General features: G+C 48.3%; 1 protein-coding gene across 1 annotated transcript; it reads left to right on the top strand.

Annotated features, from left to right (window-relative positions):
* Window positions 1–269: 269 nt before the first annotated feature.
* On the top strand, window positions 270–4,472 carry LOC144677594 (CD209 antigen-like protein C). The gene is made up of 4 exons (XM_078537635.1): window positions 270–411; window positions 1,406–1,548; window positions 2,736–2,842; window positions 3,425–4,472. Exons 1-4 carry the CDS (start codon window positions 270–272, stop codon window positions 3,597–3,599), a joined length of 567 nt encoding a protein of 188 aa, XP_078393761.1. The 3' UTR covers window positions 3,600–4,472.
* Window positions 4,473–18,481: the final 14,009 nt, after the last annotated feature.

Genomic DNA, 18,481 nt, shown 5'->3' with positions numbered 1-18,481 from the left:
ATCCCACACCCCTCACTGTAACTCTCTGATATATCCCACACCCCTCACTGTGGCACTCTGATATATCCCGCACCCCTTACTGTAACACTCTGATATATCCCACACCCCTCACTGTAACACTCTGATATATCCCACACCCCTCACTGTAACACTCTGAAAAATCCCACACTCCTCACTGTAACACTTTGATATATCACACATCCCTCACTGTAACACTCTGATATATCCCACACTATCTCTCACTCCGGCTCCCGCTCTCAGTTCTACAGATGAACAAGGAGTGTGGTGGTGCTGACTTCCTGAACCAGACCTTGGCCATTGCCCTGCGGAACCTGACAGAGCTGGATGGAATGTTCCAGAAATTGTCCGAGACTGCGCGATCGCTCTGCCCAATGCTCCGAAGCTGTTCAGGTGAGTGGGAGCTGCCGGCAGTACTCCTGCCCCCTCCCGCATCATCCCACGTTCTGCCCCATTGGGATCACCCCCACCTCCTGTTTCCCCGCCCCCACCCCCTGTCTCCCCGCCCCCACCCCCTGTCTCCCCACCCCCACCCCCTGTCTCCCCACCCCCACCCCCACCCCCTGTATCCCCACCCCCACCCCCTGACTCCCCACCCCCACCCCCTGACTCCCCACCCCCATCCTCCCCATCCTTCAGACAAGGCCTCAATCTCCAAGCGGGTGAAGGCCGCACTATCCCGGCCTCTGCCTCCCGGAGTTTGGGACATGCGAGGGGATGAATCGATTGGAGGGGGGTCTGTCCGACAGATTGAAGGGATTGGATAAGGTGCAGGCAGGCAATCCAGTCTCGAAGCCTGAGGCCGACAAACAAAACCACGGCGACCGGACCCGAGGCGTTGAAAGCAATAAAGAGATTCGATTGGGTCGATGGAGAGAAACTATTTCCTCTGGTCCGGTGGGTTGTGGGGGAGCCGGGGAGGGGGAGTCGAGAACAAGCGGGAAGAAGGTTAAAATTCGAGCCAGGACGTTCAGGGGGGACATCAGGAAACACCTCTTCACAGAAAGGGGAGCGGAAATCAGGAACTCTCCACCACCACCCCCCCCCACCCGCAAAATAGACTGTGGGGGCCGGAGGTCAAAGGGAAACGTCAAAACTGAGATTGAGAGATTGTTGTTGTCACGGAACCGAGGGAGTTAAGGTAAAGAGGAGATCCAATAGAATGGTGTAAAATGCTCAAGAGGGACTGAATGGCCTCCTCCTGATCCTGTGTAACAGGCTCGAGAGGCGCTGAATGGCCTCCTCCTGATCCTGTGTAACAGGCTCGAGAGGGGCTGAATGGCCTCCTCCTGTTCCTGTGTCACAGGCTCGAGAGGGGCTGAATGGCCCCCTCCTGTTCCTTATGTTTCGATGTACTTCTCTGAATTAAGTCTTTATAATTTTGCAGAGTCTCCCTGTCCGAGCGGTTGGAAAGTTCATAATCATCATTGCTATAAATTCTCAACGCATAAAGTAAACTGGGACTCGGCAAAACGACATTGTGAATCCCTAAATTCACACCTCATCATCATAAATACAAAACAGGAACAGGTGAGAATGACAGATGCATCGGTCAGAATGAGATAGAGAGAGAATATCCCTCTGCACCGTCCCCATCAAACATTCAGCACGGGGTTAGATACAGAGTAAAGCTCCCTCTATACTGTCCCCATCAAACACTCGCAGGACAGGTACAGCACGGGGTTAGATGCAGAGTAAAGCTCCCTCTATACTGTCCCCATCAAACACTCGCAGGACAGGTACAGCACGGGGTTAGAGGCAGAGAAAAGCTCCCTCAACACTGTCCCCATCAAACACACCCAGGATAGGGACAGCACGGGGATAGATACAGAGTAAAGCTCCCTCTACACCGTCCCCAATAAACACTCCCAGGACAGGTACAGCACGGGGTTAGATACAGAGTAAAGCTCCCTCTACACCGTCCCCAGTAAACACTCCCAGGACAGGTACAGCACGGGGTTAGATACAGAGTAAAGCTCCCTCTATACTGTCCCCATCAAACACTCGCAGGACAGGTACAGCACGGGGTTAGATGCAGAGAAAAGCTCCCTCAACACTGTCCCCATCAAACACACCCAGGATAGGGACAGCACGGGGATAGATACAGAGTAAAGCTCCCTCTACACCGTCCCCATCAAACACTCCCAGGACAGGTACAGCACGGGGTTAGATACAGAGTAAAGCTCCCTCTACACCGTCCACATCAAACACTCCCAGGACAGGTACAGCACGGGGTTAGATACAGAGTAAAGCTCCCTCTACACTGTCCCCATCAAACACTCCCAGGACAGGTACAGCACAGGGTTAGGTACAGAGTAAAGCTCTCTCTACACTACATGGACGAGGGTTTCAGCAGTCGATGAGCTGAGACCGGGGTGGTTTTGATCGATGTTACGGAGTTGGAAAGAGGCCGTCTTGGTGACGATGTGGATATGAGGTGGGAATCCCGTCTCCAGGTTAAACACAACCCCAGGGTTGTGAACAGTCTGGTTCAGACTCAGAGAGTTCCCAGGATGGAGTCGGTAACTCGGGAATGGAGTTTGGAACAGAGACGGAAAACAACAGCTTCAGTCTTCCCGATATTTAATCAGAGGGAATGAGGGAGAATTTCCTGAGGAAGGTTCTGGGGCATTTTGGGTATCAGTTGTGTGTGCGTGTTTGTGTGAGTTAAGGCAGTCATACTAACTGATCACATTCCATCATTGTATCTGCTGCAGGATTTCATAAAGAAATCTATCGAGAACAATCCTGGGGTTTCCTGGATCGGACTAACAGATCGAGAGAGTGAAGGAAATTGGACATGGGTGGATGGGACCCAAGTGAGGTGGGTCCAGGCTTTGCATGGACAGAGAGAGCAGGACAGGGGGATTAGTTTGGGATTGATACAGGGCTATGGAGAGAGAGCGGGACAGTGGGATTAGTTTGGGATTGATACAGGGATATGGGGAGAGAGCGGGACAGTGGGATTGGTTTGGGATTGATATAGGGCAATGGGGAGAGTGTGGGGCAGTGGGATTGGTTTGGGATTTGTACAGGGCTATGGGGAGGGAGTGGGACAGTGGGATTAGTTTGGGATTGATACAGGGATATGGGGAGAGAGCGGGACAGTGGGATTGGTTTGGGATTGATATAGGGCAATGGGGAGAGTGTGGGGCAGTGGGATTGGTTTGGGATTTGTACAGGGCTATGGGGAGGGAGTGGGACAGTGGGATTAGTTTGGGTTTTGTACAGGGCTATAGGGAGTGAGCCGGGACAGTGGGATTAGTTGGCGATTTGTACAGTGCTATGGAGGGAGACCGGGGCAGTGGGATTAGTTTGGGATTGTACCAGGCTGTAGGAATCTTGCTGATTCTGTGCAGGAATGTGTCGGATTTTTATCGGTATTTTTTATTTCCCCATTTCCCAGTTTTACTCGATGGGGTCAGGGTGAACCGAATAATGCAGAAGAAAATGAAAACTGCGCCATTATCAGAAGAGCCAACTGGAATGATGTCAGATGTACCGATCAGTTCCGTTTCATCTGTGAGAAAAGGGCACTGCCCTGCGTCGAGGCAGCTGATATTGAGAAATATTGTTCCTGAAGAGAGACTGGGGTACAGAACAATATTGTCAGGATTGTCCAAAGATCCCAAGCCCCTCCTCCCTTCCCCACAATCCCCAACTGCCCGAGGCCACGTCCGTAAGGGTAAAGTTCATCTGTTCCCCTTTTCTCCCAGGTGGAGCCTCCTGCAGTGCCACCAGTTGTGGGAGGCGGGAATGACAGCGTGACGGTTGACATTGGAAAACCCCATTATAAATCCAGGCAGGAATCCGGCGACATGTAACAGGACAGAAGTCCTGCATTTCTCTAGCAGCTTTCACGAATTCAGATGATCCCCAACCTGCTTTTGCAGCCAATGAAGCAACTCCTTACAGTGTTTCCATAGTTGTCATGTCAGAAACAAGGCATTCAATTTGCGTGCAGTAAGCTCTCACTGGACTAAGAATTAAACTCGGTCACATCAGAAATATTCTTTGGACTTATTCTTCTCGGACTCTGTAAATTGTGTGAACTCATTTCAATCTCCATGGTTCTTGTACTGTTACTATCCATAGTTGTAAAAGTTTCCTTTTTCTATCCTCCATTACTGTGTCTGTGCATTTGTGTATGTGTGTGTGCGTGTGTGTGTTTGAATGTGAGAGTGTGAGGTGTTTTAATGTGAGTGTGTGAGTGTGTGAGCGTGAGTGTGTGAGTGTGAGTGTGTGAGCGTGAGTGTGAGCGTGTGTGTGAGCGTGTGTGTGAGCGTGTGTGAGTAGGCGTGTATGTGTGTTTGTGAGAATATGTTTGTGCGAGTGTGCGTGAGAGTGTGGATGGGTGTGTGCGAGTGTGTGTGGGTGTGAATGTGGAGGTTGACATTGTGAACATTCCTGCCCCGGGTTTTAAATGTAAATAAACTAACCCGAGTTGATCATAATGTGAGTTTGCTGTGAGTGATTAGTATAGTGGATCAGACACACTGATGGTTTGGGAAAACACACCACAACACACTTCACAAAGAATTCAAAACACCTTCTGCGTACGGACAGTTGGTGAGAGACAGAAGTACAGTTTTCCTATCTCTCTCCTGTCTGGAACAGTTCGTTCCTGAGGAACCTACCAACTCAGACATGTGTACAAGATCTCCAACTTTGTAATACTGCTCCCAAATTCTCAATTCCTTCATACACCAGCCTATGTACTTTTGCTTTAACCAATCCCTTAAGCATGTTCGGTGTCCTGACATTTACCCAGAAACTGACCACAATGAGCAGGAAAATCTCAGTATCTCTCTCTCTCTCTGTCCCGGTATATTTTTCTCTCTCTCCCTATCCCGGTATATTTTTCTCTCTCTCCCTATCCCGGTATATTTTTCTCTCTCTCCCTATCCCAGTATTTCTCTTTCTCCGTTTTTCTCTCTTGCACGAGCCACATCTTTCGCGCCTCTTCTTGGTCAATTGCTTCTTTTACCGATTAACTGAAATCTGTGTCGTTCTCGTCCTCGCTCCTTAAGCCAACGAGACAGTTTCTCCTGATCTATCCACGATGCTGCTATCCCTTTCAGAGAAACATAGAAACGAGGAGCAGGAGCAGGCCATTCGTCCCTTCGAGCCTGCTCCGCCATTCATTATGATCATGGCTGATCATCCAACTCAATAGCCTGCTCCCGCTTTCTCCCCATACCCTTTGATCCCTTTCGCCCCAAGAGCTATATCTAACTCCTTCTTGAAAACATACAATGTTTTGGTCTCAACTGCTTTCTGTGGTAACGAATTCCACAGGCTCACCACTCTCTGGATGAAGAAATTTCTCCTCATCTCAGTCCTAAATGGTCTACCCCATAGCACCAGACTGTGAGCCCTGGTTCTGGACTCCCCCACCATTGGGAACATCCTTCCTGCATCTACCCTGTCTAGTCCTGTTAGAATTTTAGAGGTTTCTATGAGATCCCCCCCTCATTCTTCTGAACTCCAGCGAATATAATCCTAATCGACTCAGTCTATCGACATATGTCAGTCCCGCCATCCCAGGAATCAGTCGGGTAAACCATCACTGCACTCCCTCGATAGCAAGTACATCCTTCCTCAGATAAGGAAACCAAAACTGCACACAATATTACAGGTGTGGTCTCACCAAAGCCCTGAACAATTGCAGCAAGACATCCCTGTTCCTGTACTCGAATCCTCTGGCTATGAAGGCCAACGTACCATTTGCCTTCTTTACCGCCTGCTGCACCTGCATGCTTACCTTCAGCGACTGGTGTACAATGGACACCCAGGTCTCGTTGCACATTCCCCTCTCTCAATTTATAGCCATTCAGATAATAGTCTGTCTTCCTGTTTTTGCTACCAAAATGGATAACCTCACATTCATCCACATTATACTGCATCTGTCATGCATTTGCCCACTTAGCTTGTCCAAATCATACTGAAGCATCTCTGCATCCTCCTCACAGCTCACCCTCCCGCCCAGCTTTGTGTAATCTGCAAATTTGGAGATATGACATTTAATTCCCACATCTAAATCATTAATATATATTGTGAATAACTGGGGTCCCAGCACCGATCCCTGCGGTACCCCACTAGTCACTGCCTGCCATTCGGAAAAAGACCCGTTTCTTCCTTCTCTTTGTTTCCTGTCTGCCAACCAGTTTTCTATCCATCTCAATACTACCCCTAATCCTGCGCGCTTTAATTTTACACGCCAATCTCTTATGTGGGAAATGTCGAAAGCCTTCTGAAAGTCCAAATGAACCACATCCACTGGCTCCCCCTCATCAACTCTACTCGTGACATCCTCGAAAAATTCCAGTAGATTTGTCAAGCATGATTTCCCTTTCGTAAATCCATGCTGACTCTGTCCGATTCTGCCACTGTTTTCCACGTGCTCAGCTATTAAGTCTTTTATAATGGACTCTCGAATTTTCCCCACTACCGATGTCTGGCTGACTGGTCTATAATTCCCTGTTTTCTCTCTGCCTCCCTTTTTAAATAGTGGGGTTACCTTAGCTACCCTCCAATCTGTAGGAACTGTTCCAGAGTCTATAGAATCTTGGAAGATGACCACCAATGCAGCCACTATTTCTAGGGCCACTTCCTGAAGTACTCTGGGATGTAGATTATCAGGCCCCGGAGATTTAACAGCTTTCAATCCCATCAATTTCCCCAACACCATTTCCCTACTAATACTGATTTCTTTCAGTTCCTCCTTCTCATTAAACCCTTTGTTCCCCAATATTTTTGGTATGTTATTTGTGTCCTCCTTTGTGTAGACAGAACCAAAGTATGTATTTAGTTGGACAGCCATTTCTTTGTTCCCCATTATAAATTCCCCTGTTTCTGACTGTAAGGGACCTACATTTGTCTTCACTAATCTTTTTCTCTTCACAAACCTATAGAAACCTTTACAGTCAATTTTTATGTTCCCTGCAAGCTTACCCTCGGGCTCTATTTTCCCCTTCTTAATCAATCCCGTGGTCCTCCTTTGCTGAATTCTAAACAGCTCCCAATCCTCAGGTCTGTTGTATTTTCTGGCCAACTTGTATGCCTCTTCCTTGCATCTAATACTCTCTCTAATTTCCCTTGTAAGCCATGGTTTGGCCATCTTTCCTGTTTTACTTTTGCGCCAGACAGGAATAAATAATTGTTGCAGTTCACCCATGCACTCTTTGAATGTTTGCCAATGCCTATCCAACATCATCCCTTTAAGCAACGTTTCCCAATCCATCATAGCCAACTTGCACCTCACACCATCGTAGTTTCCTTTATTAAGTTTCAGGACCCAAGTCTCAGAATCAATTACATCGCTCTCCATCTTGATGAAGAATTCTATCATATTATGGTCGCTCATCCCCAAGGGGCCTCGCACAACTAGATTGCCAATTATTCCTTTCTCATTACACAATACCCAGTCGAGGATGGGCTGCTTTCTCGTTGGTTCCTCAAAGCATTGGTCCAGAAAAACATCCCATATACACTCCAGGAATTCCTCCTCTACGGTATTGTTACTAATTTGATTTGCCCAATCTATATGCAGATTAAGGTGACCCATAATTACACATGTTCCTTTATTACATGCTTCTCTAATTTCCTGTTTAATGCCATTCCCAACATCACCACTACAGTTTGGGGGTCTATATACAACCCCCACTAACGTTTTTTGCCCCTTAGTGTTTCTCAGCTCTACCCATACAGATTCAACATCGTCGGGGCTAATGTCTTTCCTCACTATTGCGTTAATTTCCTCTTTAACCAGCGATGAAACTCCACCACCTTTTTCTCTTTGTCTGTCCTTCCTAAATACTGAATACCCCTGGATGTTCAGTTCCCTTCCCTGGTCACCCTGCTGCCATATCTCCGTAATTCCGACTATATCATACCTGTTTACATCTATTTGCGCAGTTAATTCATCCACTTTATGCGAATGCTCCTCGCATTAATGCACAAAGCCTTAAGGCTTGCCTTTTTAACACTACTTGTCCCGTTCCCACTGTTTTTCACTGAGGCCCTGTTTGATTCTGGCCCTTGATTTCTTTGACTATCACTTTTCTTATTCCGCTTTCTGTCTTTTGTTCTTGTCTTTGATTCCCCTTTCTCTGACTCCTTGAATTGGTTCCCATTCCCCTGCCATTTTAGTTTAAATCCTCCCCAACCACTCTAGCAAATGTTCCCCCTAGGACACCTGTCCTGGCCCTGTCCAGGTGTAACCCATCCGGTTTGTACTGGTCCCACCTCCCGCAAAACCAGTCCCAATGCCCCAGGAACCTGAAACCATCCCTTTCACACCATCTCTTCAGCCACGTATTTATCTGATATATCCTGCTATCTCTTCACTGACTAGCACGTAACACTGGTGGTAATCCTGAGATCACTACCTTTGAGGTCCTACTTTTCAACTTACTTCCTAACTCCATATATTCTGCTTTTAGGATCTCATCCCTTTTCTCACCTGTGTCGTTTGTAACAATGTGCACCACGACCACTGGGTGTTCACCCTCCCGCTTCAGAATGTCCTCTAGCCGCTCTGAGACATCCATGACCCGAGCACCAGGGAGGCAACGTACCATCTTGGAGTCTCGTTTGCAGCCACAGAAATGTCTCTCTATTCCCCTTACAATTGAATCCCCTGTAGCTGTTGCATTCCCACACATTTTACTCCTCCCCTGTGCAGCCCAGGCAACCATGGTGCAACAAATTTGGCTGTTGCTGCTTTCTCCTGAGAGGCCATTCCCCCCCCAACAGTATCCAAAGCGGTATACCTGTTTTGCAGAGGAATAGCCACAGGAGATTCCCGCACTGCCTGCCTAGTCCCCTTGCTTTGCCTGGTGATCACCCATTCCCTTCCTGCCTGTGGACTCTTACCCTACGGTGTGACCACCTCTCTATACGTCCCTATCCACGATACTCTCCACCTCGCGGATGCTCCACCGTGTCCCCAGCCGCCGCTCCAGCTCCAAATCCCCGGCTTCCAGGAGCTGCAGCTGGAGACACTTCCCGCACACAGGCTGGTCCCGGGCACTGGAAACGTGTCCGGCTTCCCACATAGAGCAGGATGAGCACACCACGGCTTTGAGCTCTCCTGCCATGACTGACCCCTTTAAATTAAATTAAACCTTTTGGGAAGATACTTCAGATCAAATAATATCAATTACTCTCGGGCCCTTCTTCCCTGCTCCTCGCTGTTACAGAATATAGTCCCTTACAAACGATGAACCACAAAATAAGACATTAAAAACGATCAGTAATAAGAGTAGTAAATGCTGCCCCGGCCGCACTCACAGGATCACCTCGTTCCCGCCTCACCGACTCCCTCAGTCACCCCTGTTCACCCGGCTCCTCTCGCGCTTCCCTTCAACTGCCGGCTCCGCTCGAGCGCGCAGGGGGCGGGGCCACACAGAGCGCGCAGGGGGCGGGGTCACACGGTGATGGCAGGGGGCTGGTTTATACAGGGCGGGCAGGAGGCAGGGGCCGGGGTTACACAGAGCGGCCAGGGGGCGGGGTGACACAGAGCGGCCAGGGGGCGTGGTCTCACAGAGCGGGAAGGGGGCGTGGTCTCAGAGCGAGCAGGGTGCGAGGTTGTTGGGAGTGGGCAGGGGTCGGGGTCATAAATTGCGGGCAGGGGCCGGGGTGACACAGAGCGGGAAGGGGGCGTGGTCTCACAGAGCGGGCAGGGGGTTGTTGTTGAATTTGTTGGTGTTTTTCAATGTGGAGGTTGTTGTTGAATTTGTTGGTGTTTTTCAATGTTGAGGTTGTTGTTGAATTTGTTGGTGTTTTTCAATGTGGAGGTTGTTGTTGAATTTGTTGGTGTTTTTCAATGTTGAGGTTGTTGTTGAATTTGTTGGTGTTTTTCAATGTTGAGATTGTTGTTGAATTTGTTGGTGTTTCTCAATGTTGAGGTTGTTGTTGAATTTGTTGGTGTTTCTCAATGTTGAGGTTGTTGTTGAATTTGTTGGTGTTTGTCAATGTTGAGATTGTTGTTGAATTTGTTGGTGTTTCTCAATGTTGAGGTTGTTGTTGAATTTGTTGGTGTTTTTCAATGTTGAGGTTGTTGTTGAATTTGTTGGTGTTTCTCAATGTTGAGGTTGTTGTTGAATTTGTTGGTGTTTCTCAATGTTGAGGTTGTTGTTGAATTTGTTGGTGTTTCTCAATGTTGAGGTTGTTGTTGAATTTGTTGGTGTTTTTCAATGTTGAGGTTGTTGTTGAATTTGTTGGTGTTTCTCAATGTTGATGTTGAATTTGTTGGTGCTTCTCAATGTTGGGGTTGTTGTTGAAGTTGTGGGTGCTTTCCAATGTTGGGGTTGTTGAATTTGAAAAGCACCAACGATGATGGGGTTGTTGTTGAATTTGTTGCTGTTTTTCAAGGTTGAAGTTGTTGTTGAAGTTATCGTTGTTTGGTGATCTTGATGTTTTACAACCTCGCCTCGCACACTGGAAAGGTTGATCTGAAATAAGATCATCTTTCTTCTGCAGAATGTTGGAGAGTTTTTCATCCTGGACACCCAGGACTCTGTGATCACGGATTCGCTCACCAATCCCTGTTTCTGCAAGGACTCACCTGACTGTATAGGTCGGCTTGGAATTATCCAAACGATTCCCCAGGTTGCTACGAGGGCTGGTTAGAATGTGTTCATTGAATTACTAAGTTTCGCTTCGGGCTTAAGTGAGTGTCAAAGGTGTTAGAAATAGGCTCAAACCTGCTGTCGACTCCTCTGCCCTTTGACAACGCCATCTGCCACTGGACCTACTGCATACAGAAAGGTCCTGACCTGAAGCTTCTGCTCTTTCACGTGAAGGCCTGACGCTGCTCAATACTGGAGACAATGGTGTTTCCATAACTCCCACTGCTGGCCTCTCTGCAGGCACTCGGGGCGGTTAAATGGACCAGGTAGGGGCAGGGACTGCTAACCAGGGATGGTCATCCTTACCTCCCTCCAGTGTTCTTCCTTCTTCCATCAATGTGTTACAAGCTGCTATCTAGCTGTTGTCACCCTGAGGTTCCTTCGAGGGCAACCATGTGTCTCATGCATCAATGTCTCCACGGCTGCCACCATGTTATATAATGGTCCTTCCATCTTGGCCTCTAGACATGGGACTTGGCTATTGGGCACCCTGTAGATTCGCTTTGGTATCTGCACAACAGTTGTTTCCTATTGCGACTTGTGAACAGGTTACAGAGTAGGCACATTACACCTAGGCATGTTTCCAACCCCTCTCTCTCTTTCAAGAGTCTAACTCATGACTGATTGAGGTTGTTGATATATCATCATCTATGTCATATATGAGCATATCACACCTGTTAACCATTTATGCTCCAGAACAGACGACATGGGCACAATTTCTAAAAATATTACTCTGGGGTTGTTCCAGAGGACTGGAGAATTGCGTTACCACCTTGCTCAACACAGGGTGAAAAGATAAACCCAGCAACTACAAGCCAGTTAGTTTAACCTTGATGGTGAGGAAGCTTCTGGAAACAATAATCCAGGAGAAAATTAAATCGTCACAAGGACAAATGCAGGTGAATTAAGGAAAACCAGCACGGATTTGTTCTGGGAAAATACTGTTTAATGAACTTGCTGGAGTTTTATTGATGAGGGAAGAGAGAGGGTCGATGAGGGTACCACTGTAGATGTAGTGTACATGGACTTCCAGAAGGCATTCAATACAGTGCCACACAACAGGCTTGTGAGCAAAGTTATAGCTCACGGGTTGAAAGGGATAGCAGCAACGTGAATAGAAAGGGAGAAACTGTCTCGTTGCGGGGAGGAGCGAGGACGAGAGGGACACAGATTTCAGTTAATCGGTAAAAGAAGCAATTGTGTTTTCCCGCTTGTTGTGGTCACTTTCTGGGTAAATGTCAGGACACCGAACACACCTAAGGGTTTGGTTAAAGCAAAAGTGTGTAGGTTGGTGTATGAAGGAATTGAGAAGTTAGGAGCAGAATTACAAAGTTGGAGATCTTGTACACGTGTCTGAGCTGGTAGGTTCCTCAGAACGAACTATTCCGGACAGGAGAGAGACAGGAAAACTGTACTTCTGTCTCTCACCAACTGTCCGTACGCAGAAGGTGTTTTGAATTCTTTGTGAAGTGTGTTGTGTGTTTTCCCAAACCCTCAGTGTGTCTGATCCACTTTACTAATCACTCACAGCAAACTCACATTGTGATCAACTCGGGCTCGTTTATTTATATTTAAAACCCGGGGCAGGAATGTTCCCAGTGTCACACTCTCATTCGCACACACACAACTCACACACCACATGTACACAACACATACACTCACACACAGACACACACAACATATACACAGGCATTCACACAAACACCCACACACACATTCACACGTGGACACATACAGACACTCACACACTCACACAAGCAAACACGCACACACAAACACACAGACACACAGACATACACACACAAACATATACATACAAAAATACAGACACATACTAACACACAAAAAAACATGCAACCACATACACTCTCACACACACACACATACACAGACACACATACGCATACACACACACACACACATTCACACAGATACAGTAATGGAAGATAGACAAAGGAAACTTTTACAACTATGGATAGTAACAGTACAAGAACCACAGAGATGAAAATGAGTTCACATGATTTCCAGAGTCTGAGAAGGAAAAGTCAAAAGGCTATTTCCGATGTGACCGGGTTCAGTCCCGAGTACAGTGAGAGGTTACTGCATGCAAATTGAATGCCTTGTTTCTGACATGACAACTATGAAAACATTCTAAGAAGTTGCTTCATTGGCTGCAAAAGTACATTGGGGATCTCCTAAATTAGTGAAAGGTGCTAGAGAAATGCAGGGCTTCTGTACTGTAACATTTTGTCGGATTCCAGCCTGCATTTATAATGGGGTTTTCCAATGTCAACCATCACACTGTCATTCCCCCCATAGCCCTGTACAAATCCCCAACTAATCCCACTGTCCCGCTCTTTCCCCAAAGCCCTGTATCAATCCCCAACTAATCCCACTGTCCCGCTCTTTCCCCAAAGCCCTGTATCAATCCCCAAACTAATCCCACTGTCCTGCTCTCTCCCCATAGCCCAGTACAAATCCCCAACTAATCCCATTGCCCCGCTCTCACCCCATAGCCCTGTATCAATCCCAAACTAATCCCACTGTCCCGCTCTCCCCCTATAGCCCTGTACAAATCCCAAACTAATCCCACTGTCCCGCTCTTTCCCCATAGCCCTGTATCAATCCCCAAACTAATCCCACTGCCCCACTCTCTCCCCATGGCCCTGTTCAAACCCCAAACAATCCCACTGTCCCGCTCTCTCCCCATAGCCCTGTATCAATCCCCAAACTAATCCCACTGTCCCGATCTCTCCCCATGTCCCTGTATCAATCCCAAACTAATCCCACTGTCCCGCTCTCCCCCCATAGCCCTGTACAAATCCCAAACTAATCCCACTATCCCGCTCTTTCCCCATAGCCCTGTATCAATCCCCAAACTAATCCCACTGCCCCACTCTCTCCCCATGTCCCTGTATCAATCCCAAACTAATCCCACTGTCCCGCTCTCCCCCCATAGCCCGGTACAAATCCCAAACTAATCCCACTGTCCTGCTCTCTCCCCATAGCCCTGTACAAATCCCCAACTAATCCCATTGCCCCGCTCTCACCCCAGAGCCCTGTATCAATCCCAACTAATCCCCCTGTCCCGCTCTCTCTCTCCATGCAATGCTGGGACTCACCTCACTGGGGTTTCATCCACCCGTTTCCAGTTTCCTTCACTCTCTCGATCTGTTAATCCGATTCAGTAATCCCCAGGAGTGTCCTCGACAGATTTCGTTATGAAATTCTGCAGCGGATACAATGATGGGGTTTGAGCAGTTAGTTTTACGTCCTTAATTCATACTGACACAGACACACACACACACACACACGGACACACTCACTCACTCACACACACAACTGATACACAAAATGCCCCAAACTCTTTCTCAGGAAATTCTCCCTCATTCCCTCTGATTAAATATCAGGAAGACTGAAGCCGTTGTTTTCCGTCTCTGTTCCAAACTCCATTCCCAAGTTACCGACTCCATCCTGGGAACTCCCTGAGTCTGAACCAGACTGTTGACAACCGTGGGGTTGTGTTTAACCTGGAGATGGGATTCCCACCCCATATCCGCATCGTCACCAAGAAGGCCTCTTCCCAGCTCTATAACATCGCCCAGAACCACCCCGGTCTCAGCTTGTCGACTGCTGAAACCCTCGTTCGTGTAGTGTAGAGGGAGCTTTACTCTGTATTTAACCCCGTGCTGTACCTGTCCTGGGAGTGTTTGATGGGGACGGTGTAGAGGGAGCTTTACTCTGTATCTAACCCCGTGCTGTACCTGTCCTGGGAGTGTTTGATGGGAACGGTGTAGAGGGAGCTTTACTCTGTATCTAACCCCGTGCTGTCCCTGTCCTGGGAGTGTTTGATGAGGACGGTGTAGAGGGAGCTTTACTCTGTATCTAACTCTCATCCATTGTATAGTTTCTGTTTCCGTTTTCCAGACGATCCGGAGATCTTGTACGCGGAGCTGAATCTTCTTCCTGCCTCAGGGACAACTAAGGTCCGTACAACAGGTCAGTTACAGATATCGTATGTCAGTCGTAAGATACTGATTTGTGCCCAACCTGCTGCACTTTAATTGTTTCTCAGTTGTGTTGTACATGATGCATTAGGTAGACCTTGATTCTTTTAGTTTCATCTTAAGTTACACCTGAGTCAATATCGTACCTGATCCAACTCCTCTCTGTTTGTTACACCTTAGTTATGTATCTGTTAGATCTTAATTATGGATCTGCTAATCTCTGTTTGAAAATCGAATACCCTCTTCCTAACACAACTGAGCGACACGTCTCTTCCCTGTCATTTACATCTGAGTTACGTTTCCATTGCATCGTAGTTACGTCACAGTTAAGCATGAGTCCTGTCCCTGTTGTACTGTAGTGTGTCACGTGCTGCTTAGTTCCGTGTGTGTTACATCTCAATTGCAGTTAGCTTGCACCACAATCGCACGTCCGTTGCATTTTAGCTGCATTTCTGTTGGACCTCAGCCACGTGACGATCGCACCGTATCTATGTGCCTGTTGTTCCTCGGTTTCCATGCCTGCTCGTTTTGTGTTGCACTTGTTGGAGGAGTAAGTTACATGTCATCTGCCTGCAGCTGGTAAAGGAAGCATTTGAGATGCACCTGGCTATGTTCTAGTTAATCTTGGCATTCTCCAGAGCTGATTGACATGTCAGTGTGTGTGTTGTTGCTCTGTCGTTGTCCTCTGCTTCCCACCTACGTCACACGTACTGACCAAACTGTTCTCACGTTCATCATCCCTTCTCACTCCCTCTTTCCGTCTCTCTCCGACACTTGTAGGTGAACGGGAACCAAGTTACGCCCAAGTCAACTTCACTCCACGGAGTCCACAGCAGAACCAAGGTGACCCTGGATAAAGGTCAGGCATCCTGGGAGTGTGGGGTCAGAGGTCACAATGGTTCAGGGTAGTCGAGGGGAGGGACGTGGTGAAGTGATTCACCTCCCTATCCCTGCAACCTCCTCCAGCCCCTACAACCCTCCCTAACTCTGTAACCTCCTCCAGCCCCTACAACCCTTCCTATCTCTGTAACCTCCTCCAGCCCCTACAGCCCTCCCTATCTCTGTAACCTCTTCCAGCCCCTACACTCCTCCCTATCTCTGTAACCTCCTCCAGCCCCTACACCCCTCCCTAACTCTGTAACCACCTCCAGCCCCTACAACCCCCTCCCTAACTCTGTAACCTCTTCTAGCCCCTACACCCCTCCCTATCTCTGTAACCTCCTCCAGCCCCTACACCCCTCCCTATCTCTGTAACCGCCTCCAGCCCCTACAGTGCTCCCTATCTCTGTAACCTCCTCCAGCCCCTACAACCCTCCCTATCTCTGTAACCTCCTCCAGACACTACACCCCTCCCTATCTCTGTAACCTCCTCCAGTCCCTACAACCCTCCCTATCTCTGTAACCTCCTCCAGCCCCTACAACCCTCCCTATCTCTGTAACCTCCTCCAGCCCCTACACCCCTCCCTATCTCTGTAACCTCCTCCAGCCCCTACAACGCTCCCAATCTCTGTAACCGCCTCCAGCCCCTACAACACTCGCTCTCTGCCTGGGTCCCGCTCTCTGCCTGGGTCCCGCTCTCTGCCTGGGTCCCGCTCTCTGCCTCGGTCCCGCTCTCTGTCTGTCTCTCCTTTTTTCTGTCCCTCTCTCCACTCCTTTAAGACGCTCATTATACCGATCTCTGTGACTGACCATTTGGTTACCTGTCCCTAATATCTCCATGCGTGACTTTGTGTTCGATTCTCTTTGACAACCGTCCTGTACCATGCGCTGGGATGTGAAACGAGGGATATAAACGAGTAACGTGGTTGTTGATAAAAACAAAAAACTGCGGATGCTGGAAATCCAAAACAACAACATAAATACCTGAAAAAACTCAGCAGGTCTTGCAGCATCGGCGGAGAAGAGCAAAGTTGACGTTTCGATTCGTCATGACCCTTCATCAGAACTTAGTAGAAATAGGATAGGGGTGAAATATAAGCTGGTTTAAGGGGCGGTGGAGGGGGGCGTGGGGAAGAAGGGGGGTTGGGGAGGGGGTTGTTGGGACAAGCAAGCAGTGATAGGAGGAGATAACCAAAAGATGTCACAGACAAAAGGAAAACGTGGTGAAAAACGTGGTTGTTGTTTCTCTCGATAAGGGAGGTAGATACGTCACCATTGTCTGTTCCATGCAGTTACACAGGCTGCTCAACATGTGCCAATCTTCACTTCTCTATTCCAGATAAAACTGGACTGGAAACACCTGGAGGAAGAAGCTCAAAATAATCGAGACGTCTCACGTGGTCGGCCTCATTGTCTTAATCTGCAACTTCGCAATTAATACAGGTCTCAAAGTCCACGGTACGGGGAGGAACATCTCACTGTAACACCCTGATACATCCCACACCCCTCACTGTAACACCCTGATACATCCCACACCCTTCACTGGAACACTCTGATACATCCCACACCCCTCACTGTAACACTCTGATACATCCCACACCCCTCACTGTAACACTCTGATATACCCCACACCCCTCACTGTAACACTCTGATACATCCCACACCCTTCACTGGAACACTCTGATATATCCCACACCCCTCACTGTAACACTCTGATATATCCCACACCCCTCACTGTAACACTCTGATACATCCCACACCCCTCACTGTAACACTCTGATATATCCCACACCCCTCAATGTAACACTCTGATATAACCCACACCCCTCACTGTAACACCCTGATACATCACACACCCCTCACTGAAACACTGATACATCCCACACCCCTCACTGTAACACTCTGATCTATCCCACACCCCTCACTGTAACACTCCGATATATCTCACACCCCTCACTGTAACACTCTGATACATCCCACACCCCTCACTGTAACACTCCGATATATACCACACCCCTCACTGTAACACTCCGATATATCCCACACCCCTCACTGTAACACTCCGATATATCCCACACCCCTCACTGTAACACTCCGATATATCCCACACCCCTCACTGTAACACTCTGATATATCCCACACCCCTCACTGTAACACTCTGATAAATCCCACACCCCTCACTCTAACACTCTGATATATCTCACACCCCTCACTGTAACACTCTGATATATCCCACACCCCTCACTGTAACACTCTGATATATCCCATACCCCTCACTCTAACACTCTGATATATCCCACACCCCTCACTCTAACACTCCGAAATACCCCACACCCCTCACTGAAACACTGTGATATATCCCACACCCCTCACTGTAACAGTATGATATATCCCACACCCCTCACTCTAAAACTTTGATATATCCCACACCCCTCACTGTAACACTGATATATCCCACACCCCTCACTGTAACACCCTGATATATCCCACACCCCTCACTGTAACATTCTGATTTTTCCAACACCCCTCACTGTAACACCCCGATATATCCCACACCCCTCACTGTAACACCCTGATATATCCCACACCCCTCACTGTAACACTCTGATATATCCCACACCCCTCACTGTAACACTCTGATATATCCCACACCCCTCACTGTAACACTCTGATATATCCCACACTATCTCTCACTCCGGCTCTATCTCTCAGTTCTACAGATAAACAAGGAGTGCGGTGATGCTGACCCCCTGAACCGGATCTTGGCTGTTGCCCCATGGAACGTTACAGAGCTGAATGGAACGTTCCAGAAATTGTCCGAGACAGCGCGATTGCTCTGCCCAATGCTCCGAATCTGTTCAGGTGAGTGGGAGCTGCCGGCCGTACTCCTGCCCCCTCCCGCAACATCCCACGCTCTGTCCCATTGGGATCACCCCCACACCT

This window comes from Cetorhinus maximus, unplaced genomic scaffold (assembly GCF_964194155.1).
Source record: "Cetorhinus maximus unplaced genomic scaffold, sCetMax3.hap1.1 HAP1_SCAFFOLD_2722, whole genome shotgun sequence".
NCBI classification, from domain to species: domain Eukaryota; kingdom Metazoa; phylum Chordata; class Chondrichthyes; order Lamniformes; family Cetorhinidae; genus Cetorhinus; species Cetorhinus maximus.
This window is presented reverse-complemented; position numbering and strand designations above follow the sequence as displayed.

Coding starts and splice junctions, on each gene's coding strand:
- LOC144677594 (XM_078537635.1), top strand. CDS start 270: ATGAACAAGGAGTGTGGTGGTGCTGACTTCCTGAACCAGACCTTGGCC. Junction 1,549..2,735: donor TAAATACAAAACAGGAACAG/GTGAGAATGACA, acceptor TATCTGCTGCAG/GATTTCATAAAGAAATCTAT. Junction 2,843..3,424: donor GTGGATGGGACCCAAGTGAG/GTGGGTCCAGGC, acceptor CCCATTTCCCAG/TTTTACTCGATGGGGTCAGG.